The sequence below is a fragment of the Ammodytes marinus genome (assembly GCF_949987685.1).
Source record: "Ammodytes marinus genome assembly, chromosome: 10".
Lineage (NCBI taxonomy): Eukaryota > Metazoa > Chordata > Actinopteri > Uranoscopiformes > Ammodytidae > Ammodytes > Ammodytes marinus.
In genome coordinates, this window is record NC_137214.1 from 14693922 (window position 1) to 14721333 (window position 27412).

General features: G+C 41.2%; 1 protein-coding gene across 9 annotated transcripts in view; it reads right to left on the minus strand.

Moving 5' to 3' along the window:
- Nucleotides 1-27412, minus strand: part of dlg3 (discs, large homolog 3) — a gene marked incomplete at its 5' end in the record, with an annotated part of 84727 nt that overhangs the window by 26745 nt on the left and 30570 nt on the right. For 8 of the 9 annotated variants that reach the window (XM_080035549.1, XM_080035546.1, XM_080035548.1 and 5 more), the window contains 6 exons: nt 1389-1533; nt 2257-2393; nt 2997-3166; nt 3599-3723; nt 4974-5024; nt 5606-5659. In XM_080035549.1, the coding sequence (XP_079891675.1) occupies nt 1389-1533; nt 2257-2393; nt 2997-3166; nt 3599-3723; nt 4974-5024; nt 5606-5659 (682 nt within the window). Of the gene's footprint in view, nt 1-1365; nt 1534-2256; nt 2394-2996; nt 3167-3598; nt 3724-4973; nt 5025-5605; nt 5660-27412 lie in introns of all 9 variants that reach the window. The other variant, XM_080035543.1, reaches the window with a different exon arrangement.

Genomic DNA, 27412 nt, shown 5'->3' on the forward strand with positions numbered 1-27412 from the left:
TTGGTTATTCATTTCAGTTAGTCATTATGACTCATCTGTTATGGTAACATTGTTGCAGTGTGCTGACGTGGGAATGCAGCAAGAGCTCTGAAATAGTCAGACGGGGCAAAAAATAAATGTGGGTAGACCAGTTGTAAGGTCACAATTTAGTTGGATTATCAAGACCACATTATCAAGACCACATTACTTGGAGATAAACAAAACAAACATGGGTGCAGGGAATGCAGGTTGTATGCACAAAACTACGGCAAGAACAGTTGGTCAAAGTTCAAACAGAAAAGTCTGTAAGCTGCAGATTTTTAAATACATTTTTCTCTTCCCAATACAATACGTTTGTCTAATCTGTTGGTTTGTTCAAAACTTGTCTGATAATCAAAATGCTACAGTTACTTCTCTGATGTAACTTAATTTTGTTACCCAGATCTTAGCAATGAACTTGGTGAAGGAAAATAATATAAGCAATAGGAACTGCAGCCAAAAGTACAAACATAAGACCCCAGGTTGTGTAAACCCCGCATTTCCCTTAAAATAACCAACATTTACTAAATTGGCTAAGCTTTTTATACACTCTTCGTTTTGATGTTTCAGTAAACTACATCTGATGTTCGGGGGGAAAAACTGTGTAGGGTATAGTCCATGTGAATGAATGCAAAAGACAGATCAAAAGCAAAAGAAAAAAAAATCACCTATTTTTTCTCTGAATTAACATTCTTGATGGAGGCAGCCAAGCATGCTAAAACAAGCCTTTCAAATTCAGGTCATCTGACCACGGGTTATACTGTCAGAGCGGGGTTAAGTCTGCATTACGGGCTAGCTTAAACCCCTTACAATTGCAAACATTTAGAACATAACAAAAAATCCCTCAAAAGCCCCTCCTAATACTAAATCACTGTTCTGTGGGAATTGGAGATGCTGCAGCTCGTGGGCTCTCATGAGCAGGTGGGATGTGAGAAAACGTCCACACTCAGTGGGAGGCAGAGAACTAGTTGCTGCGGATAGGATTGTGTTTGTGTGTGTGTGTGTGTGTGTGTGTGTGTGTGTGTGTGTGTGCGCGCGTATGTGTGTGCAAGCATTCACTACATTCACTATGTGGGTGTCAAGGCATAGCAGTTTTGGGGAGCGAACAGTGATCCAACACTAACATTCATGTAGGCCCACTGCAATATCTCTGATAAAGATAAAACTATGATTCCAAGTGCAAAACGCAATAAGACAGAACTTTACCTATAAATTACCCCTTAACCTTATGTCAAACAATTGGTATAAATAAACCTGTTGCAGTTTGCAACTGAGATGTCTGCTTATGGATAAGCGAATAATAAGGTGTGGTGTTTTTTTTTTTACTGTGAGCACGGTGATTGAAACAGCAAGAAGAGGTAGATACGTACTGCTGGAGTAGTCCGGAGGGGCGTACATGTCATTGAGATGCACAGGTCCAGGCTTGGCCACCTTTAGGTAAACCATATCAGAGGTGTTCTTCAGCGCGGCCACTGCCTCCTCATGACGCACATCCTGTAGCACAATGTTGTTCACCTGAAGAAAGAGGGGGAGGGGGGTGAAATCTTTGTATTAACAGCAGCACATTTTGCCGCCTTATATATTTTGCTGCACTGTTGACAACATCAGGCATCACAGCAGCCATCAAAACCAGGCAGCACAAAAGTAAATCTTAGCTCGAAGGCATTGTTAGATTTCAGTGCATTTCAAAAGCGTGAGTGAAAGGAAGGTGTGCAAAAGCAGCACAGCACAGCTAGTCAAAAGTAATAGGAAAATGTTTAAAGATGCTCTGAATTTCTACAGTTTTCTTTTTCAACATTACATTACCACAAAATAAACTGTCAATCAAAGGTTTTTGTACGCCCAATATTGATTTACATTTTATATTAATGCAAATGACACCTTGACATTATTGTCAAGGTGTCATTATACATTATACAGTAATTGTGTGTTGCAAATGATATAGTTTACATGTGTTCACCACACAGTAGGAATTCCAACTGTCTGTAAGAGTGACAGATGTCTTTTCTCGTTGACAGACACAATGATGCCCAGTTTTTTTTTCTATCAACTGGCAGGCTTCTGCTGGGATGTTTGATACATTTTTTTTGTTGATAAATAGCAGCCTTAAACAAATCTATAATTTCTTTTTTACTCTTATCCCCCCATATTTTTTTTTAACTCAGTGAACAACATTAATACTCAAACGAGTTTGATTTGACCACTCAATATGTGACTGAATAACTGGGTGGCACATACAGCTAGCAGGCGGTCTCCAGTCTGCAGCCGTCCATCCTTTTGGGCAGCTCCTCCTTCGATGATCTTGGTAATATAGATGCTGTTGTCTCCTGGGATATGTTGGTTGCCGATCCCTCCAGCGATGCTGAATCCAAGCCCTGGTTGAACAATACACATTTTTTAAGACATATTCTAGGTCTGATGGCTGCCTACTTTATACTGCGTAGGTCCATTCTTAGTAAATATTACTTTGAAAGTGCAGTCTTTCTCTATCTTTTCCCATATGTCGCCTATTTATCCTGAAAGTAAGTCAACCCCATACCTTAACTACAATTGTGTCTTTAAAGGTGGAGTCAGCAATTCTGGAGAATGCTTGTTGTCAAAAAAAAGCTTTTGTCTAAATCAGTGAATACCTTTTCAAGAACCAATACCTACAGTATGCGTATCCACTGTGCGCTGAAAAAAAAATCAGAGTTAATACAAAGCCTAGGCACTCTAAATGAGCATGTTGCTAGCTACAGTTTACAGAGCCAAGGCTATGTATTCACACTCGATTTCTTTCCAGGTAACACACAGTACGGACATCTAGTGGATTGTGAGGAGATATTCACTGAATTTGATAAAAAGTGATTTTGTCAACAAGCGTTCTCCATTATTGCTGACTCCACCTTTAATGATTCTAAAAATCTTCGTAGTCGTTCAGCATTGTAGCGTGTTTCTCTCTCAGCGTAGGCTATGATACATGGAATTTTATCCCCGACCTTTGGGCCCTTTCAGCAGATTTATCTCGAGGATGGTCTCGGGTGGAGCCTGCCTCCGTCGGACTAGCAGCCGCACCACGGGCCCGGCCTCCTTCAGGGCTTCCACCGCCCGGCTGTGAACCACCTCAGACACGTCCACATCGTTTACACGCAGCACGCAGTCATTCACCCTGCACAAAATGGAGAATATTTTAATATCTTTCACACACACGCGCCACCTCATCAGACAAAAGAGCAGCAGCAATGGAGTTACATCGCTGCACAAAGGCATGGAGCGAACACAATATGGCCGGTGCAGTCGAAAATACCTCCAAACAAAGCACATAAAAAAAGCAGCGCATTGCATATCACAATGTTTGCATGTTTTAAGGCTTTGGTTTTTCTAGTGAATCATAACTTTGAGGAAACACACAGAGCCTGTGGGCGGAGGACTCTGCCTCCTACACAGTGTTCGCCTGGTGGGACATACACACAGCGGTGGTGAGCGTTAGAGAAGAGAGTAGGGAGGTTAGAGTAGAGAAACAGTAGAGGACAGAGAGTGCCGAGGAGCGTAAACAGAGTAGATAGAGTCTAGAGAAAAGAGATGGTAGAGGCAGACTCACCCCAGCCTTCCATCCATAGCAGCTGCTCCTCCGGGGATGATCTTGGTGATGAATATCCCCGGATCATCGGGAATGTGGGGATTGTCTATTCCTCCAGCAATGCTAAAGCCAAGGCCAGAATTCCCCTGCACACAGGTTAGGATTGGCATGTTCAGCGGGGTATGATAAACAACACACACGCGCGCGCACACGCACACACACACACACACACACACACACACACATGGATGGGGCTCAAGGCCGGGGAAATATGTCTCTTAAGTGTATTGGTATCTCGGAGGAACCACGTGATCGATGAAGAGGGATTTTCTGATCATTTCTGTGGCCTCGGCATGTGTGTGTGTGTGTGTGTGTCCTTGCATGTGACGAATGATAATGGCATGTGTTCCATTAGGAGAGGGCACTTCATTCAAAATGTCATGCCTGTTCCATCAACTCTTGGATGGAGCCCTGCGTCGACAGGAAAGCGGTTTTACAATTCTAAAGTAAAGACGAGTCGAGAAGCCTCATTCCTATTGCATTATACAGAGCTTCTCACTTCCTTGCAGGAGACGGACGCTATATCGCCTCCCGTCTTTTCTCTGGCCCTCAAATGACCGAAGAGCCATTTGGATCCAGCAGGGTCTAGGCGTGCTGCTGCATCTGACAGCCGTGGCCTCAGAGACAGGCAGCAAACAAGACAGCTGAGAAAAGACCTCACTTTATTATTTTCTATAATTAATGAGCTACAGTCGCAACAAATTAGGACAGAGAAGGGCTGAGGCCTCCCAGTGTGCAGCTCCGGAGCCGAGAGAAGAGTACACTGGGCCTCGCTGCCAAATGTTACACCCCCACAGACCTTTTAAAGTGTGACTTTAGCATAGCTTATTTAAGCTTTTTTCTGCATGCAGAAATGCCACTTAAACAGTGGAAGGGGCCAGAGAGATACTGTGCATCCGTGGAGGGGTTAGCAAAGGTGCATCTATATGTGGGAGGAACAATGAGAGCAGAAACATACAGCTCCGCCACTACAAGCTGAACCTGGGCTGACAAGCGCAGTGGGGCCTGCTGAACAATTGAACAGGAGAGCACTTTACATTTCAGGCGTCTGCTGATGACATGTGCATCAGGATTATGTAAAACACTATGCCTCACCGGCGTTACTCTGTGCTCATACTCACATTAGACATCATCACACACACGACATTCCCCCTGCAGTGATGTAACGGCTAGAACTTTTGTCAACGCACAGTATCACATATGATTCTCATGCGTTTCCCCAGTTTTCAAATGAGCAAAGACTGAGCTGCTTACTGCCACCTAGTGGGGAGAAATCCATCCATCATGCAGAAAATACATTAAACAGGAGTGTGTAAAAGTGTGAAAAAAAACTCACCCTTTCTAAAATGATCTCTTCGTATTTGTACATCCCATCACTGCCATTTACCTGTGGAAATAAAAAGGCATAGTAGTTAGTAGTGACTTCACTGAGCCTGAATGTTGTCATTTATCTAAAAATACAGAGAGAAAAAAAGAGAAGCGTGCAAATGTGTTGCGGCTAAATCCTTTACCATATTAATACAAAGCAGACCTATGCACGGACTGAACATAAAAAAAACCCGTAGAGAATGGGATTATTAACGAAATATACACAAGATACATCCCCCCATTGTTTTAACTGACTAAAAATACCACCGTGAATTTCTGATTTGCTGCAACCAAAAGTGCCTTTCTTTCTTTCTGAAAACTGCATTTGCACTGGGACACTAGATGTGGCACCGCAAAATGCACATTCCCCACAAACAGGCAGGGTCAATAGGATAATGGATGTCGGCCCACATGGCAAACAGCATGTTGCTACCAGGAGGCAGCCTTTCCACACACACACACACATACACACACACACACACACACACACACACACACACACACACACACACACACACACACACACACTCATGCGCCAACACAGAGGGAGTGTGAATGAGAGAGATGTACACTGTGCAGAGAGAGAGAACAGATACTTACATAAGGACCTGCATCTAGTGAGTCTGCGTTGACAATGATGGGGGGAGGGTTGGCCTGTGAATATGAAGAGATACACATTATCTCAGTGTGCGAGGCCGGCAGCACACAGACGTTATGCGGTACACACACTACCACTTGGGGGAAAAGTCAGTGAGCAAATGCCACGGGAGCGTGAATCTCCCTGGTACTGAGACTGTGTGTGTGTGTGTGTGTGTGTGTGTGCGTGTTGGGGGAGAAGGGGGGTAGGTGTTGAAAAAGGTGTGAGGACTGAGAATGAAGACTGGGGCAGAGAGACCGCTGCTTTTCAACCACCGCAGCCAGACGTCCTGCGGTCACCTCATAAAACAAACTGGCTTGTGTTCAAGCCAGTTTGGGACGGTACGTTGAGATGAAACGTTTATCCCTTTTCTCTTCCAATCCACCCTCACTGCACACACAGAAATAAAACCATGTACTGTCACACACAAGACGCATGGCTTCATGCCATGGTAGCCCTTTACTTAACATGATGATGAGATGCTTCATGTAAGAATGCTGTAGGCAGAAGGGATGTCTAAATCATCTAATTGTTTTTGGGGTTATGGTAAGTGTAATGCTGAAATGATTAGTTGATTAATCCAATAGATGACTGTAATAATTATCAAACATCAGTGTTGATAATCTATTAATCGTTTAAGCCGTTGTTTTACATTTACTTGTCTCTGTCTCCTTTGCTGTTTGGACCGTTGGTGGGAGAAAACAAACTATATTTTAAAGATGTCACCTTGGGCTTTGGAATTTTTTTATTGTAATTTTTAAATGAATGAAAAAAAATACAACTACTAAGTACCATTAAAGGCCATGTATGTGTTTAATATTGGTTTAGTATGGAATCAATGTTTTTTATTATATTGGCTGAATAAGAATTTTGCAGATTAATCGTTCAGTCTATTGACAGGAAATTTAATTGTCAAGAATTTTGATGACCAATTAACGGTTGATGTCATTCATCAAGGAAAAAAGGTGAACATTTGGGATTTTCAGCTTCTCAAAATGTATAAGCATTGGCTGCTTTTATAAATATCTTTGCAAATTGAATATGTATCTGGGATTTGGACTATTAACCTGAAAAAAACTAAGACATCTAAGGCATCGTGTTGGATTCTGGGAAATTATGTTGGCCTGTTGTGCATTTTTTCTCGAATTTCTGACTCTTTAAATATGGCATAATCATTTGCCAAATTGATCACCTGATCAATGGATTCCGATAGATGTTTGCAAATAATCTAATCTGGTCGGGTCTTAATAGTCTAATTCATGCGTATCATTCTTCTGACAATAATAGTCACGTTTTGGATTAAATTATATAAATAATATGGATTCAATATGGAAAAAACACTGATAACTGTGTTCTTGTTTTCTTTTGGCACATGAAAAGGGTCAAATGTCAAATGCAGATCACAGTTTGGCAATACTGATGCATACTGTCAGTATCATCAGCAGTTCAATCCAACTACTAAGTGCTACATATTCATTTGAACATATCAATTAACTTTTGAAGCTAAGCTCTATTGTGCCACCTGGTGTTTCCTTTTCCATTTCAGCCTGAAGAAGCTCCGAGCCGAGGCCTTTGGATCAGCACACTGTGGCTGTCTACTTCTTATTGATTTGATTGAGCTGTGTGGGTGAGGGGGATGCTGACGGCGCTGCTCGGGGACCCTACACTTCCTGAGGTCCAACACTGAGGAGAAAATCACTAGATGCCAACCTCCCCCTCCCAACCCATCCCCTTGTCTTAATATATGCAGATACAGTCTGTGTCCAGGCAGCTGATTGTGAACTTCCCCATGAATCATCACATGTTGCAGATTATTTATGATGCAATCCTTCCTGTATGTAAACTGTGCCGTTGTGCTATTTTTGTGCATATTGTGTAACTGCCTGCCACTATAGCATTAAGACAACATTAGATGTAGAGCTTAAAAATATACAGTCATATGAAAAAGTTTGGGAACCCCTCTCAGCCGGCATTATAATTGACTCTGCTTTCACAAAAAAAATATAAAAGTGGTATGTATTTAATTTACCAGGAACAGTTAAGTACTGGGATGTTTTCCAAACAAAGATTTTTTGAAAAGCAGTATTTGGTTGTATGAAATAAAATAAAATGTGAAAAACTGGCTGTGCAAAAATATGGGTACCCTTGTGGTTTTGTTGATTTTAATGCCTGTAACAGCATGTAAAACTGATGACTTTAAACACAAAGTTGGTTGGATTATGTTGTTAAGCCTTGAACCTCATATAATTGTCTGTTTAATCATGAGAAAATGTATTTTAGGTGCCTAAATGCAAGTTGCACTTCTCTTTGACTCTCTGCTGAAGTGAGACAGAATGGGATCATCAAAACAGCTCCCAAAAGATCTGAAAAACAAAGATTGTTCATTGTCATGGTTTAGGGGAAGGCTACAAGAAGCTTTCCCAAAGGTTTCAATTGTCAATTTCGACAGTAGGGAACATTGTCAGGAAATGGAAGGACACAGGCATAGTGGCAGTTAAACCCAGGCATGGCAGACCAAGAAAAAAACAGGAGCGGCATAGGTGGAGGATTGTGAGAATGGTTGCACACAACCCACAGATCACCTCCAAAGACCTGCAAGAACATCTGGCTGCAGATGGTGCATCTGTACATCATTCAACAATGCAGCGCAATTTGCACCAAAACATCTGATTTTTATAAAGACCAAATAACTTAATTTTTGTCTCATCAGTCCAAAGCATTTTCTTCCAATATGAAGCTGGCTTGTCTAAATGAACTTTTGCATACTCCATGCAACTGTATCTGTGGCGTGGGCGCAGAAAGGGCTTCCTTCTCATCACCCGGCCATACAGATGTTTTGGTGCAAATTGCACTGAATTGTAGAACCATGTACAGATACACAATCTGCAGCCAGATGTTCTTGCAGGTCTTTAGAGGTGATCTTTGGGTTGTGTGCAACCATTCTCACAATCCGCCGCATATGCCGCTCTTGTACTTTTCTTGGTCTGCTAGACCTGGGTTTAACTGCAACTGTGCCTGTGTCCTTCCATTCCCTGACAACGTTCCTTACAGTAGAAATTGACAATTGAAACCTTTGGGAAAGCTTCTTGTAGCCTTCCCCTAAACCATGACAATGAATAGTCTTTGTTTTTAAGATCTTTTGGGAGCTGTTTTGATGATCCCATTCTGTCTCACTTCAGCAGAGAGTCAAAGAGAAGTGCAACTTGCATTTAGGCACCTAAAATAGATTTTCTCATGATTAAACAGACACTTCTATGAGGTTCAAGGCTTAACAACATAATCCAACCAACTTTGTGTTTAAAATCATCAGTTTTACATGCTGTTACAGGCATTAAAATCAACAAAACCACAAGGGTACCCATATTTTTGCACAGCCAATTTTTCACATTTTATTTTATTTCATACAACCAAATACTGCTTTTCAAAAAATCTTTGTTTGGAAAACATCCCAGTACTTAGCTGTTCCTGGTAAATTAAAGACATACCACTTTTATATTTTTTTTGTGAAAGCAGAGTCAATTATAATGCCGGCTGAGAGGGGTTCCCAAACTTTTTCATATGACTGTATATCCATATATATCCATATAATAAGACATTGTGATATAAAGTTTAATATTATCATAAAGAGTAATGTTCCTTCATTGTTTTAAGCGATTCAACTTGCCTTCATTAATTATTTTCGAGCTTAATAAAATGAAGAGATAATTATTGCACTTGATACTTTCATAATATTCACATTATGTCCATACCACCCTGCTCATTCCCATCTTGAATTACCGAAACATTCTATACAAAAAGCACTATATAACAATCTAAATCACTTCACATACTGTATTGTGAGCACTATAGACAAATCCTCAAACATGGAATTTTTAATGCTCCAGAGTTTTTAAACCGAATCCATGTTAGTAACTGTATGGCAAAATCTCTGATGGTATATGCTATAACATCATCATATTATCAAACTCTGTTATGATATGAAACATCATCATCAATAAATGAATTCATCCATTTTGTTAACCTATGCTCAGATGTTCCATTTACAATTTCCTTTTAAACCTATGGATATGTACACTAAAAATCCAAGATTATATTACAAGAGCAGTATTTCAATTCAATCGAGTTGAACGAGGCTGCCATACTTCTGTACCCACGAGACAGTAGCTTAAATCACACTCTTTAAAAAAAAAGCTCAGCTGTATCACCTCACGAGCTGTGCAGGTGTCATTTAATTTTTTTCTCCAATCGGTCACACTTCTTCTTATTGAGTGACTTCTGGTAACTACGGTCGCTCTCCAGACGAACAGAAGCTGCGGATTTGACCCGCTCCACTCGGCGGTGATGCGCTATGACTCTGGACAGCTGTGGCCTCAACCCCCCCCTCTCCTTCCCCCTTCCCAGTCAGCACAATAAGGCCTTCATGTAAACTACACATGGACTAACAGATGCTCACGTCTTTGCTTGTGTTTGCACATTTTCTCTTCAATGCTTTAAACATTCCCCCCCTCCCATCCCTCCTTTATCTTGGACGCCAAATCGATAACACAACCTCCGCTGAAATCCAGCAGAGGGTTTGATAGTAAAATGAAAAAAAGAAAAAGAAAGCGTATGACGGGTACACACACAGCGGTCCATGTCCATGTCAGTGTCAGTCCACAGCCCTCGAGGGCAGCACAAGGGAATACTCCAGCTACTGGCCCCCTTGGTGACTGATAGACATAAGCTTTTGAATCCAGTACTGAGACCACACGTGACAAAGCACACCTGTTAGAGCATTATGCCTGCGGTGCTTATTATAAGTATCGTAGTGGACCAATGCTGCCCGATGGGATCACTGACCCTACAAGTACAGATGAAAGACCATAAAACCATCAGTCGTAGAAAACAGCAGTATTATCGCTGCATAATCCCCCTATCTGAATCTCACATAACAAGCAAACAAAAAGGAGAAACGGAAGATATAATCTCAACGTTGAGTTTGTTTAACATTTAGTCATTTACTCAAGTACCTCAGATTAGGTTGGATTACCCCCCCCCCCCCTCCTTGGTGCCTCTGCTATGATAACCTGTGAGCCTGTGGCAGGTGAATGTGGGTCAAGACCAAGCTGCAGACATGGACTCAGGTTCGAGTTTCAAATATGAGGATTTAAGACTCCACTTGGTAAAATCCTGAAACAACCCGCGATAAATAAGACATGGCCCCCACAGCATAAATATTAATTATTATGGCTCTGCAATGAAAGGACAAGGTGTGTGCATAGCAAGATATGATCTACTATCAGCTTTAAAAGGACACTGTTCCAATGACATAATGATCAGCTGACATTACTGGTATCTGCCTATACGAAGTGACACTCGACATGGACTAGCCCTCAAAGACTTTTTGAGAATTTGTAAGAATGTCACCTCATTTACACACTGGTATTCACATGTGTTCTGTGTCTAATTTCATTATCTATATCCTGACATCCAATACATGGGCCTTTGAATTTACGCACGATATATAAGCATTCTCTTTATCTTGATTTTGTCTGCATGTGATCAAATATCAATATGTAAAGGCGGGGCTGGTGGACATGGCATGGCTTGAAACATGTCACAGACAACTGCAGCATGAATGGGCTTCATTTCACTGTTTTGCAATGGAGACCTGCTAGCTGCTGCTACCACTTGTAGCAGTGTTTGTATAAACAATCCAAAAGAGGACTAAGGTGATCCTTGAAAAATGTTCTCTTAATAATGTAGTCATGCCGTATGAATGGCATTTATACCTGGTTATGGTCAAATCACAATGAGAGCAAGCCAATCCGATCCCGTTTCAATCAAGATGCATTCCACTAGCATCAAAAACAGCCATGTGGTATGTGTGAAACTAACAGATATGTCAGGAATAGACTACATCTGGATATGATTGCCATAAAATCCCTTTATGTCCTTTTAATGACTAATCATTAAAAGCTCTTTTTCACAGACAGCTGTTATTCCTCTGCCTACCTACAATGCAGCGTTCGGGAGTTAACAGTGGCATTGGCACTATATGAACTGGACCCATAGGCCTACACACAGCTTGAGACATGAAAGCAAGTGAGCATACAGGACGCAAAGACCTCATGTGCACACACAATCACAATGAGCCCAGACTGCTTCCACAGCATGGGATCATTACAACTAGTCCCCATGCATCGGCCACCACCGCTACAGTGCCTTCTTTCTCTCACTCCCTCATCTCATCCACCCATCTGTTCATCATACTTTCTTCTTCGTCAATCTACCATCTTGCTCTTATGTCAGTTGAGATTGTGTGTCTGTCTCTTGTCTCTCAGCATCAGGCAGGACGTGTATCATGTCCCGATGGCATAATTGCAGCACACAACGCTGACTTGGCTGCAGACCCATGGGGACAGTAAAGTCACAAAGACTCCCACCGAAACCTTGGCAAGTGCACGGCACAGGCTTCATCCGAATTGTTAAATAATCAATGTGTTCCCATGGTAACTGCCGCTTGCTCAGTATTGGCCGGCGAGCCCGCTTAGCCACCTCCCCCTGCTTCACCTCTCAGGGCTCTCACTGCAGTTAATGTGGCTCTGTAGGACTCCCAGTACTGCCTGACCACATCATGCACATCACAAACACAAACACACACACAGCCACACACACAGCCACACACACACACACACACGTTCATTTTAAAATCCATACATCGTTATCATTATCATTAGTTAAATGCAGAGAAATATCAAACTATAAATCAAAATAACTACTATTATCAAAATATATTAATGTTTTTTAAGCACATCATCTACATCTCTGCTGATGACAATAATATACCACTTTCAGAAAATGTCAACCCTCTTTTATTTCTTTCACCTATCAACATTACTTGTTGTGTTTTCAAGCCCTCCTCTTCATAACAAGTAGAGTGGAAGAGGGTTCAGTGTGTGACAGGCCAATAACCCCTTTCCTCCTTAGCAAACATTTCCACATCAGTTCCTCCTGCCGGGCACAGCGACATAGCAGCTTAGTCTCCAGGGGTGACAAGGCAGTGAAATATGACAATCAGCCCTGCTCAGATGATGCACCCAGTCAGTCAAATGATACACCCACCGCGAAGGAAGCTCTTTGTGGGGCCTAGAGCCAGCAGCTAATAGCACACCGGAGGACAGGGTCTGCCATGATGTGATTATGTATGTTATCTAAAAAAATGTAACGTTCCCTTACTAAATTTTCTGATGGTATACCGCATTTATGTTTTCCTGCACAGAATGTGGGATGAGAGATGCAGTCAGATGGGTGCTGCTCCAATCCCCCGGCTCTCATTGGCCTCTCATAGGCTACGCTGCAGTCCAATCAATACCTACTCAATTACCATGCACCCAACATCTCATTCACACCGCGGCACCTTGCGCCGAAGGGAAGAGGGAAGGGGAGAGGCAAGGTGAAAGACGGAGTGACAGATGAACGCATGACAGCCAGAGATGTCTCACTCGCAAAACGCTCGTCAAAACTCCATGTTGTGGTCCCTGTCATATGGACAAAGGCGGAATTACCAGATGCATTGAAGAAAATCCCATGACGATATAAGGTCAACTGCTCCTTCTCTCATGGCTACGGTGGAGGCAGAATTCTGGCATTCGTTTGCCATAAGGCAGCCACAAGGAAATTAATTAGCTCGCCCATAAAATGGCCCCATTAAGCGCAAAGTTTTTCATGATTTGACGGCTATGATCCTCCACCACAAACACAAACACACACACACACACACACACACACACACAAACAAAAATCTGAAAAAAAAACACACTACAAACACCACAGACGCACATTCATGAAACCATAATTAATAGCCCGTCACAGCTGTCAGCAGCGCTCCCTCCTCATCTTTATGTAATATTACAAAAGCATGCTCTGGTTTACCTCTCTGTCATGCTGAGCAGCTCCAAATGAGTGCTGGCTAGTTTAACCTTCACAAGTGCAGCCACAGAGGGAGAACGTACTTAGCGTAACGAATATTCATAACGGCGTGGCTCGAGAAGGCCTTCTACAGGTCTGCCGACAATTGATCAGGACACAGAGTCTCTTTGTGTGTGTGTGAATTCATGCTTTATCTATAATGTGCGCATACCTTTAAAGATATTCTCAATTTCCAGAAAATGTATTGACAACTCAGTTCAGCACTCATCTTTGCTATGAAATTGTATTTGTATGTACACCGTGTTCCAAATTATTATGCAAATTATATTTTTCTCAGATTTTCCTAAATAGCCGATGCAAATGACAGTCAGTACAATTTAAGTCATCAACCGCTAAAGTATGGTTCACATTTTATTGAACAAACCTCTCAATGATAACAGTATTTTTTTTCAAAAATAAAAAACTCAAAATGCACTGTTCCAAATTATTATGCACAACAGAGTTTCAAAAAATGTTATAGCTTGTAAAGAAATAAAAATGGCCATTTGTTGAATTTGCAGAATGTGGAGGTCATATTTAGTGAAATCAAAAAATATTTCAATCAAAAACATCTAAACAGGCCAAGTTACATGTTAACATAGGACCCCTTCTTTGATAGCACCTTCACAATTCTTGCATCCATTGAACTTGTGAGTTTTTGGAGAGTTTCTGCTTGAATATCTTTGCAGGATGCCAGAATAGCCTCCCATAGCTGCTGTATTGATGTGAACAGCCTCCCAACCTCATAGATCTTTTTCTTGAGGATGCTCCAAAGGTTCTCAATAGGGTTGAGGTCAGGGGAAGATGGGGGCCACACCATGAGGTTCTCTCCTTTTATGCCCATAGCAGCCAATGACACAGAGGTATTCTTTGCAGCATGAGATGGTGCATTGTCATGCATGAAGATGATTTTACAACGGAAGGCACGGTTCTTCTTTTTGTACCACGGAAGAAAGTGGTGAGTCAGAAACTCAACATACTTTGCAGATGTAATTTTCACACCGTCAGGGACCCTAAAGGTGCCAACCAGCTCTCTCCCCATGATTCCGGCCCAAAACATTACTCCACCACCTCCTTGCTGACGTCGCAGCCTTGTTGGGACATGGTGGCCATTCACCAACCATCCACTACTCCATCCATCTGGACCATCCAGGGTTGCATGGCACTCATCAGTAAACAAGACTTTTTGAAAATTAGTCTTCATGTATTTCTGAGCCCACTGCAACCGTTTCTGCTTGTGAGCATTGTTTAGGGGTGGCCGAATAATAGGTTTATGCACAGCTGCAAACCTCTGGAGGATCCTACACCTTGAGGTTCGAAGGACTCCAGAGGCACCAGCGGCTTCAAATACCTGTCTGCTGCTCTGTAACGGCATTTTAGCAGCTGCTCTTTTTATCCGATGAATTTGTCTGGCAGAAATCTTCTTCATTGTGCCTTTATCTGCACGAACCCGTCTGTGCTCTGAATCAGCCACAAATCTCTTCACAGTACGATGATCACGCTTCAGTTTCTTTGAAATATCTATTGTTGTCATACCATATTTGACGCTTTTCGGCAGCAGAGAGATCCATTTTCTTTCCCATAGTGCTTGAAACATGTGGCCTGCTTAATAATGTGGAACGTTCTTCTTAAGTAGATTTCCTTTGATTGGGATCACCCGGCAAACTAATTATCACAGGTGTCTGAGATTGATCTCAATGATCCAAGGAGTTTTATTGAAAATAAAAAATTAAATGTTTATGACACTTCAATCCAATTTGCATAATAATTTGGAACACGGTGTATGTATGTATGTATGTATGTATGTATGTATGTATGTATGTATGTATGTATGTATGTATGTATGTATGTATGTATGTATGTATGTATGTATGTATGTATGTATGTATGTATGTATGTATGTATGTATGTATGTATGTATGTATGACGCAACATTGTACGTGGTGTTTCTCCGATTGAGTCATCCCTGTCTTGTGGGCTGTCTTGCCGCTAATGAATGGGTGACAGAACTACGGTTAACACACAGTTTTTTTCTTCGTCTTTAAGACCACAATGATTGGTCAGTTACTGTACTGCTAATTTACATCAGTGACTGGTGTCACCATCACACAGCCAACACGGGGAGACTTGATCACAAAGTGACAGCTCCAATGAAAGTCACCAATTGTGCCGTGCCCGAGGTTCGGTAATGAAGGAAGTCTAGAATTTGCCAGTGTCATCGGTATGCTTCACATAATCCCACCCCCACTGCTTCCCCTATATCAGAGGTCACTGCAGCATGTTACCTCACACAGCTCTTGACTAGTTGCTACCCCTGGTTGCTAAGCTGAGAGGGCTGCTAAGCTCGTTCCTCTCTGGTGTTTTGGATCCTGCGCTGACTACCAGTGACAGTGCACGGCTGCACACAACTGAGTGCTGCCATTCTGATGCTTCCTCCACCATCACGTTGCCTCCTTGGGGTCAACAGGGGTTTATTATTCAGCTGCTTTGGCTTCATTGGTGTGGTGCAAAGGAAATTATTACTATGCATTGGTTTTGAATTTGATCTGCATGTCTTGGCTAAGTATTGTGTATGTATGCTGTGTTTCCTGTGTGTCGCTGTGAAGATGCAAATGGTGTTGGCAAGGTAACAGTCTTATTTTGAAATGACCAGGTGAGACGTTTCACTATAGAGACAGCCACAAGCAGTTCAGACAATTCATTTTTATGTTTTCAGATTATCCACATCTTTACTGAGACCACTGTATCACCTTTTGAGATAACAAGAAGCTACTACATAGAGGACAGTAAGGTCTTTATTTTTTTATTTAAGGGTTTTTTGGTCAAAAGGTATGCATGGAGGTTTGTAGAATACAGTTCAGATTGCAAAGCCGGCAGAGGCATTTGTGTATATCAGCACTCACTGAGAAATCGCTTTAAAACAACAAAAAAAAATCAAATCTACTGTCGTGATTACATAGCCTATCATTTTCCATCTAAGTCTCTCGAAATTCTATGAAAAATCACATCATGTAAATATACAGCTAGCCTTACTTTATTAAAGCAATTATTTGACAGTATGGGGAATTAGCTAATTCGCTTAAGAGAGTTATGTTATATGGGAGGAACTGATATCGCAGCCATAAAACAGTTAGCATAGCTAAGCATAAAGACTGGAAACAGCAAACCAGCTCCTTTAAATGACAGTTATCCATTTTATAAGGGGTTCTCGGGGTTCTTGGCTGGGAACAGTTGCCAGGCAACCCGCAGAGACTCCAGGAAGTTACTGCTCCCATAGAAGAAATAGCACAGAACATTTATAACTATGATGCGGATAGATGGATTTTAATGTTATGTTAAAGGTTAAAGTTATTGCGCAGAGCAAGGCTAACTGCTCCCCCCTTTCCCCAGTCTTTGTTCTTAGCTAAGCTAACTGGCTGCTACCTTTTGCTTCATACTGGTAGACAAGAGCCTGCATCAATGTTCTTGTAAAGCCTTACTCTCAGCAAGAAATCAAATAAGTAGGCCTACATTTTTAACCAAAATGCCAAACCCAAAAAGTCATGTTAAGCTCAGCTGCCTCCATTAGTATTAACTCCCTCCTTACTTTGCAAACGTATCGACCACAAAAACTCAGAAAAAGTATCTTGCCGCAGCTAAAAGCGATCCACATGAAGAAATAACAATCTGAAACAATGTAAAACCAGAAAACAAACCGGATGGTGCTCTGTGCTTTTTCAACGAGAGAGGAGATAGATCTCTGCTCTGTTTCAATTTCTCTCCGATTCTCTTTTGTCACCATGATCGTGCTCATTCCCTTCACGAGAAAATCAGAACACTATCTTCTTCTGAGTCTCAATTAGACCCTTCCGATTTTTAGACTTTTCCCTTTCTTAATTGGGAACATTGGACTGTGATTCTGCTTCAGCAAACCCAGTGATGTAACAAATACTCTACGCCTGAGGCCACGATGATCCTCAAACCCAACTGATGGATCTTATTGCAGAAAATAAAAAATAAAATCATTTTACATTGCCTTTCACACCACTAGCCTTCACTCACAAAGTCACTTCGGCAATCTAGTTTTTTCTAGTTTCACAAATTGAAATCATGAAACAGCGCTTAAACTACTGACGACAAATACAGAGTCCTTAGTGATCCACTGTGAAAAATACTCAAGTGAAAAATAACACGGCTATGAAAACCATTTGTCCCCACCTCCCAGGGGGGCTCAGCCTGTGTGTACATACAGCAGCAGAGATCCTCCTGTCATAGTTGAGGTTTCATGCTGTTCTATAAGCTCCACTCGGGAACGCCCACATACTCACATATCTCCATTCACTACCCTTGCCTGAGTTTTTGGCTCACAATTAGTGTAGGTGTTGAAAGTGATGAAGAATTACAGTAAGTAGGACAATGGGAGAGGCAAAAGAAACGAGAGCCGTGCCTCTAGTTTCCCTGTGATAGTTATGAATACATGAGCACATTTATCCATATGCTGATGTATTTATCGCCAAACAGCAGAGAGAGAGAGAGAAAAACAAAACAAGGCATTGTTTTTAAACGTTTGTAGCACTTTGGGGATAGCCAAATCGATCTGCCTCCCGTCGATGGTCCAGATTTTTCCCTTCTTCTTTGCCCACCTCTAGGTTGTGTTAAGGCACGATATGCCATCCCCTTAAGGACAAAAACGCTCAACACTTGAAGGCTGCACCGCTTTTTAACAGAGGTTCCTGTTCCTGTGGTGAAACACTTTCTACCAGCTTTCTGTCAAAACAAACCAAACCTTCTCTGTTGGACAGAATATATGGACTGTTGCGGGCGCCACCGTGTAGAGAGTAGTGCGATGTGACAATAGCAAGAAGAACAGTAGTTTTACAGTTTCAGTGTATTCAGTATAAAATGAGTGGTTGACCTGAAATACCTCCCAGCAACGGAAACATAGCTTGAATGGTGACTCGGCATGGGACAATATTAAAATGTCAAGGCACTAATACTACAATTTTTATATCGCTCCATCCGTCATTGTGACCCTGATCGATAGTTGCATACTATTCGATTAGTCGGCAAAAAAACAACTTTGATTCTCACTTGACTGTTTCAGTTATTGGAGCCAAAATTTGGTTCCAAACGATCAAATGTGAGGCTTTGCTGCTTCTGTGTTTTATCACTCTCAGTTGAATATCTCAGTTTCTTTTCATCTTTTTTGAACAGTTTGTTTTGTCCGAATGCCAAAATAATTTCTGTGAATTTGTCATAAAATACTTGGAACCGTCCAGCGCTCTCAGCGCATCCTTGATCTCAGGCAATTTGAATATTAGTTAATAAAACCTGTCAGAATTGTATGTTAGCAAAGAAGCTCCTTGACAATGTAATAAACAATATTTTGTTATTATCTTAAAAAACAAACAGTATTAGATTGAAATAGGATTGAGGAGGATTGTTGTGCACTGTTAACAATCATTTTGCTTAATACTTAAGTCAAATTGTTCTCACTCAATATTTTATTACATAATCAAATGCGAAGGGAGTTTTGAAGTGGAGTATGTCAGAATTGGTATAAAATTACTGCAATTAATTTCTTAGGATCACCACGAGTTATTTGCATGATTCAGAATTCTACAACCTTTAGATTTTAATTTGGCAACACTGAATATAGCTGTGGTAAGAATCATTGTCAGGCCTAGTTTCTCCTCTCCCCTAAGATCTTTGTTCAAACAGAAACACCCATTTTCTTGAGATCATGGTTCATGAGCTGATCATTGCGCTCATTCAGATACCCCCTCCCCTCCCTTCCCCTCATTCCTGCCTGCTGAGATATTCTAGTGAGCATATGCAGGGCTTGGATTTGGCTGATTACATAATTGGAAAATTTTAATGGTGAATATTAATCCACAATGGCCCATATTGGGTTTTTATAAGCAGGCTGATCAGGATCTGCGGGCTCTCACTATGAGCAGCGGCAGTCTGCGGACAATGAAGCTCTGGGCTGTAAGAGCTCTTTATATATTATTACACCAGTTGCATGGCTGACACAGAGGAGCTCCACTAAGACATTCGATAACGCTATTCGTCACATACCAAACGGCATTAGGTTTTACAGTCACTTGTGTCGTCATCTTTAGGGGGTACATTTTCCTACAAACAATAAATTGCTCCTTGATTTGTAGCCGTGTGTCAGTGCGTCAGTCGATCGAGGGAATAAAGCTCTTGGAAGTCCAGAAGGCTTCGGGCCGCCTGCGTATCAACATTGCAGTCTGTGGGTAATTAGCTAGCTGAGCAACAAAGCTACTGTGGAGCTCCGACTGAGCCTGCACCATGGCAACACACAGGGCCGTGGAGGAGGCTGCTGAGCACATGCTACCATCATCAGCCCCCCCCCCCCCCCACACACACACACACTTCTATCCTTTTCATTTCTCCTTCACTGGCTTCTACCCCTGTCATCCCTTTATCGCACCTCTCATTTCTTCCTCTCCTCTCTTCCCATCCCTCACTCTCTGCACTTCTCATCTCCTAATCTCCCTCCATTGCATTCCCTCCTCTCTTGCGTCATCACACAGCCCAAAGTGACAACTAAAAAAAGGCAAACGCTGGTTCACATTTTGGAGAGGGCTTGATGCTATCCTCGACCTGCTGATTGCAGGACAAAGTATTTCTATGACATAAGGCAACAACCAATTTGACACCAATTTGAATTCAAATACGACAAACTTGAATCAACACATATAGTATATTTTAGTAAAAATAAAACGCATATTTTTTTTTATTAACATCAACATGAATTGTATTTAACCAAAATGACAATGTTTCCCTCAAGTTAACCAGGTGTTGCAGAAGGTGACAACAAGTGGGATGCAAGATGCAAATTCTGATCTACAAATTCAAAGTCGTTTGTTTTTCATCCTCTCTATGAAACTTTGTGCAAAATGAGAACATAAATATCTCCACTGGAAGTAAAACAAGAAGGATATTATGTTTCCTCCACAATGTATTGGGTGAAGCATATAATATAAATATTTTTTTCTTGCTAAGTTGCTGTATCATATGCATTCCCAACACCTTCACCTTAGACTTATACTGTGTATCAGCTGATTAAGTTCTCAATATAATGACAGTGTACAGTGTTGCTATGACCGTATTTACTTTGATCACGAAGAAACATTAGGTTCTGATGTTTTCTTGTCGGTGTACATATGCTGTAATAGTGTCATCTTGCGGCTTTAAAAGTATTAACAAGTAATACATATGCTAAAATAATATACACATTAAAACACAAATGTCTGCGTTTTTCTTTTCTTCACATGCCTCATCCCAAAAGCATCTTTTGTTTTGTGTCATTGTTGAAAGCTAACAGTTGACCTTTTAAACCGCTGTTTCTGAGGATGGAGAACAATCAAATATAATGACAAAAAATAAATGAAGTCTTCACATCATCTTAAATCATCTGTGCAAAGATTGAATTATTATTATTATTGGGCAATTCGTCTTTCAAGTAAAAGTTTCCAACATGGTGGGGGAGAAGGAAGTGTAGTTTGAGTATAAAGAACTGCAGGTATGTGGAGGAATACAATCTAGATGTATAAAGAACAGAACACTGTTTTGTAAACTGAAAATGCCCCAAATGAAAAGCAACTTTCCGTTTGAGAATATTGATATAACATTTTGTCACTTGATATGCCTCATGAGCATCACCACAATCTACAGCTAAAGGTGATCCCTATAATTATATAAAAACATTTTGGTTTAAAATATCAGCCATGAATACAGTAACTATCACTGGTCAGTTAGTATGAATGTGACCGCCAACTGAAAGCTTACACACGGGCACTTTCAACACACCGTGGTAATTCAGCACCTTATTCTGTGACTTTCGCAGACATGTCTCTGTAAATAAGAACTTTAACAAATATCTGTCCGGTTCTGCTGAATATAGAGGTGAGATGGAAAGGTTTGGCTGCAGACTTAAGAAATAACTTTAAACACACATGTCATGTCATGAAACAATCACTATGGCTTAGTCTGGAAATCAGGAGGTTTTGAAGTTCCTTAAATGGCTGCAATGTCCTCTGAGAAAACAGAAAAATGCTTAAATCAAACTGAGTATCACACACGGCGGTGGTAGTTCCTGCTTTCCCCCAACCACTGGAAAGATGGCAGCAAACCAAAACTACTAAAGCCATCCAAAAAATCCCTATAGAAAGCTAAAAGTGACGTCACACACACCATTTCCATCTGGCTTTAACAGTTTATACCACACAACACATTTGAATATGCGATCCACACAACCAACGGCAATGCGGGAGAATTTGGATTTGTCTCGTTTTTGTTGTGTTACTTTGTGAAGACATATAAACAAAAATTAACAGACACACACAGAAAGTAACAAAATCCATAAAAGCAATTTCAAGGCAGCGAAGTACACAACAACAGTGTAATAAGAAGTATGATATTAAGTGGGGATGCTTGTATTGTTTGTGTCCGTAACAGGGTTAGGGCATGCTCTCTCTTTTCCCTCAACAACTCGGGGAGATGGGAGTAGATCTTCACTATGACTGATAATAAACAGAGGAGACGTGATTTAGTAATAATCTGTGATCTCCGTGTTCATACAACAGACATATGTCTGGAAAATGTTAGCTGCCCTCTTGTCTTGTCAGCTCAGTGAGGGGATTGTGTTGGTAGGGGACAGGAAGTCCATGTGGGCCAAACATATGCTGTCACAATATACTCTGTGTGTCTATACTGTCCACAAAGCAAGAAGCTGCAAATATAAAAAAGGCCTCTTATAAGTCCAAGTGGAGGAATACAAATTATTTTTCAAAATAAAATAAAGTAACTTAAAAAAGAATCACAACTTAATCTGTGTAATCGAAAATGCTTTATACTGACCAATTTGGACCTTCAACCACAACAAGTAATACTTTTTACATAAAATAACAACAAATACATCAAATCAAAGCCATTAAAGGATGTTTTCTTTAGTTTTGACCATGACCTCTTTTTGGTTACAATAACACATCACTTACATAGCATATTAGTGGGTATATTATGCTAGATATACAGTAAACTGTACATCAATCCCATATGAGTTGTAAAAGATTGGTCGGTTAAGAACGAGATTAGATTTTGACATTCAGCATCTACATCACAAATAAATGTAAAACAAAAACGTGCAATTAGTCAACCAGAGATCCAAGTGCAGCATTACGACATACACGTATTACCCAAAATCCTTCATCTTGAAACAACAGTCTCAGAGCATAAATGGACACCTGTGCATAACGTATCAGACTACCTGTAAGCATACTGAAGCGTAGGTCTGGAGTTGTTGAATACTGTTCTAAAACCCAGAACATGAATTCTTTGATTCAAACTATGTATAAAAAAAGAAAGAGCGGAGGAGGAGGAGAACGGCAACAGAAGACAGGGAGGGGGATGAAAGAAATGAAGAACACAGAAAAAAGAACACACACACACACACACACACACACACACACACAAAAAATGAGAGGCCAGACCAAATGGCTGAAGGGCTGCTTGGATAATGCATTAGACAGAGATGGCACTCAGAGAGGCTACACATGGTAGGAAATGCACTGCTTTGCCAAATGTCCACCACACACACATCCACACATGTTCCCAGAAAGAAGGAGAAAGATATACAAATATTCTCTGTCCTATGATGATACACCTGAGAAATACATGTGGTAAAAACATTATATATTTATGTATATAGAAATATCCACGTGCAATTTGGCTGTGGCTGTGTTGTCCAATAATTGGGCATATAGATAAGAATCGATTTGTGTAAACGTGCTACGAATATGACTTTAATTATCAAATAAAGAGACAGTATTTAAACATCAATTAAGTCTAAAATAAAAGCTGTCCATCAGGAAGTTATAAAGGCCTGCCAAAGGACATTTGAGTAGGGATGAAATGACATGTTCTCCTAGATCAGATGGTTGGCATAATGTACTCTACTCCTCTGCTCACATTTTATCAAGTGATGTTATATTACTACGAACAAAACTCAACAAATTGTCAAATGAATAGCCAACCGAAATGTGAGGAATTACAGTATGCTCCTTTGAGCCACAGAAAGCCTTTTAATGTGAAAAATTCCGAGCAGGAAGTGTAGGGTTTCATTGACGGTCTCTCAACAGCCATTTAAAAACAAGCTAAATGCAAGTGACAGAAACTAATGAGTGAATGAAAAACAGTCATTCTGTCAGAAAAGAGGGACTGGTATGACGTGACTACAGTATATTGTTGCACTGAATGGAGTTAGTGCGGAGGAAATTTACACAGTGCCAAAGTTTTGAGTCTCCAACTGCAAACAGGAAGATCAGAAAACAGGAAGGCTTCTGGCAGAAATACGATTTAAGATTTAAGAAGTACAAGAAAACGGCAATGATTATAAACTAAGGGTGTATTCACGCTGGGAAAGTCCACTAGTTCACTTGCTTTGGTCCAGACCAAATACAATTTAGATTTTTTTGTTTGGTGTGGTCCACTTTCATATTGCCCCTTTCGCAAGTGAACCGGCAATACGAAGCAAAACCACATGTGATCTGAGGTCATTCATTCATTGGACAGACATTCTGGGGTGGAGAGAAGCAGGAAGCACAAAGTAAAAACTGCAAAATAAATATATCATTGATATAATATGGGGTTAAAAATAATAAAAATGCCTACATCTAGCCTATAAATAAAGAAGGAAAACATCAAATTATTGTTGTTTCATATGGTTATAATATGAAGCCATATGACAATGCCACTTTATGTAGCTTGTAGCCTACGATGTGAAACATTTTACTGTACTTTAGCTGCTGCACGCGCGGCTCGCGAGAAGAATAGGCTCAAGCTGACACTCAGATGATTGAGCTGTGTATCAGCTGGGTGTCAGTTCGGCGAAGCTCAGCTCCAAACTGACACGGTGATAGTATTGACGGTCCCGTTAACATGGGAAGAAATATAAAAACACACACTTCATGCAAAGCGCAGCATGAACCTGTTGGCACTGTGCGGGAGACGCTCCCCTCTTCTTCATCTGATCGCTGAACACATCAGATGTTTACACGTCTCTATCAAATGTAATATAGGCCTATTCGCTTGGGGCTCCCGGTCAAACCACAACTAATCTTCCTAACAATGGCGACAACAACACTTTCCCATAATGTGAAGCTGACGGCGATTTATTAAAAAAGAAAAGAAAGAAAAGGCACAGTGCTTCCTGCAATTGGGTCGGATCGAGTCCGGCCGAATTCACACCACAAACTAAATGCAGCAGAGTGCATTTGGAAGCGCAACGAGACCACCTCTTCAAGTGGGTCTCGGAGCGCTTGTTTGGTCCGCCCCCGAGTGCGATTGCTGTATTCACACCTGCCTAAGACTTATCCCGTGTGCTCATCGAAGCTACTGTGTGTAATTTTTGTCGCCCCCTCCCATGTGGTTTTCTGAGTCATTACAGCAACACTGTTTGCGCATCTACATGACATAAGCCTTGACCATGGATTTGTTTAGCCTTCTGCTGTAAATGAAGGTTTTTTCTTAGCAGGATAATCAACAACTGAAATATTTCTTGGGCGCTTCTTGGGATTTTACTTAGCTCCAGTATTTAACAGTGCCATATCGAGAAATACAGACATTTTTTGTGGAGCTGAGAGGCGTCATTAAATCTGTGTTAACTCATTTGGCAATGGCTTGAATGTAACCTACATTCATTTAAATGAAAATGTTACACACTAAAGCTTTAAAATAATGCAGTCTAGTTAGGTAACTTATGATCAGGGCCTATCTACCATATAATCTAATATAAATGATTTGTAACATAGGTCTAATTATGAGTTGTCTTTTTTTATTCAACTGTTAATTCCTGTTTATTCTGGTTCAGTTACTATACTACCGTGGCTTGTTGTAAAGTGTCAAAATAACAGCTGATATGACGATTGAATAAAAGCAATAAACCCACAAGCACCGTTCAAAGCACCCACACACACCCACAAAAATGAAGAGGAGTAAGAAGGCATTGGACCAACCAGCACTTCTGTGATATTGATTGGATATACACGTATTCCACGGCAGCATGTGGGTGATGGAGCTACTGTACCTTGCTGAGAACACCGGCACGTTCTTGCTAAGGACAAGTCGTATCTGTAGGCCTACGTGCAGCCTATCGTAGCTACCTAACATCCGATTCTTTTAATTGATGGCGATGGCGGTGTTGCTATTAACGCTGCCATGTCGTTCCATCAGAGGCCCCCCACGTCTCTCTCTAACAAAAAATCGGAGGCTTCCATTGCTGAATCAGGAGTCCACTCTGCCCTTCCCACTGCACAGTCACATTTTCTAGGCCAGTCCGTGATCAGCAATAAAAAAAACTCCAAATACAACAAAGCAGGGCGAGCAAACAAACAAACAAACAGCCTTCCCCGCCCCTACTCCTTCTCCTCTTTCCTCTCCTCCCCAGCGAGAGCCAGAGAGGAGAGCAGGCGAGCTGATATGGGGCAGAGCACTGGCAAGTGCCACTGACTATGACCATATGGATCACAGGGGCATGGCAGCCTCGGCTTACAGCAGGACACACACACCTCGACACACACGCACAATCTGCAGCTTCAGGCAACTGCACCTGTAAACTGTGCTAAAGCCTACACATAAATCACATAGCTGTAGCCAAGGTGCAGTGACAAGTAAACCACTTGATGAGCGTTTGAATCTGCGTCAGCAAAGGACACTATACATTCCCGTGGACGCTGCAATTCGCAGAGGACCTCCCAGTTGAAACACTAAGGGCAAATACGCTCTGTGAACACCACGCAAAGGTAAAGCACAACAGAGCTACGGAGTGGAGGCTGTGTAGGAGGTGGGATTCATTAAGGTCCTGTGTCATATCTACAGCAGATCAAGCTGATCTTCAGATCACATTATGGTGGCTTGGTTTTCACGTGTCTCCCCGACACGTCAATGTCTGCCTTGGCTTTTCTTAGGGCGCTCCATCCATACGCCCTTACCCACTCAGACAGCGTATAAAAAGACATCTTTTGTCAAAGTGCACATAAATATTGCAGTACACCTTGTCTCCCTTGCTTCATAGCGCATTTCCCATGATCCACCATCCTCTCTGTGCCCACAAAAATCTTCATGGCTAAGGAACAAAGGAAGGAAGTTTTTCGGGTAAAGGTCTGTGTCGGGCATGAGTGTGTGTTTTTATACTAATACTGTGTATATTTATTCTTTGTGTGGGAGAAAGACAGGCAAGCAAAGAGGGAGGATATGATGTAGGAGGTTTGCTTGCAGACAACTGAAATCAAATGATGTGCACTGAATTAGCATGAGATCAGTAAAATGGAAGGTTGGCATCCGATTCTTAATTGAATGGTTGTAGTAGTTCGAAAAGCTGAAAATGAAGGGTTTTTCTTCAACAAAAAGTTCAGCGTAATTGCAAAATGCTTCAAATTTAGTGTTTAATGCAGTATTTATTTGCATAGCCAAAACATTGAGTGCACAGAGATCAAACTCAATTCTTAGCTGACCCAAATGTTTACGTTGCAAACAAAAACCATTGTCTTGCACATTTATCAAAACATATTGTGTTAACCAACAAGTAATCTTTCTAAGTTTTTTGCATATTTTGCTTTATACAACAACAAGTTAGCAAGCCATTGTCCATATGCTAAGGTGCTGATAAGAATTGATAGCTGCTGCTCCTTGTGTAGTCCTCAACATGCTTGAAATTTGTCATAGCTCGTTGACATTCTAAAGATACTACACATACCTGGAACTAACTTTCTGAATCTTTGCAGGTCGCACAAAAATAAAGGTTTTGGAAAAAA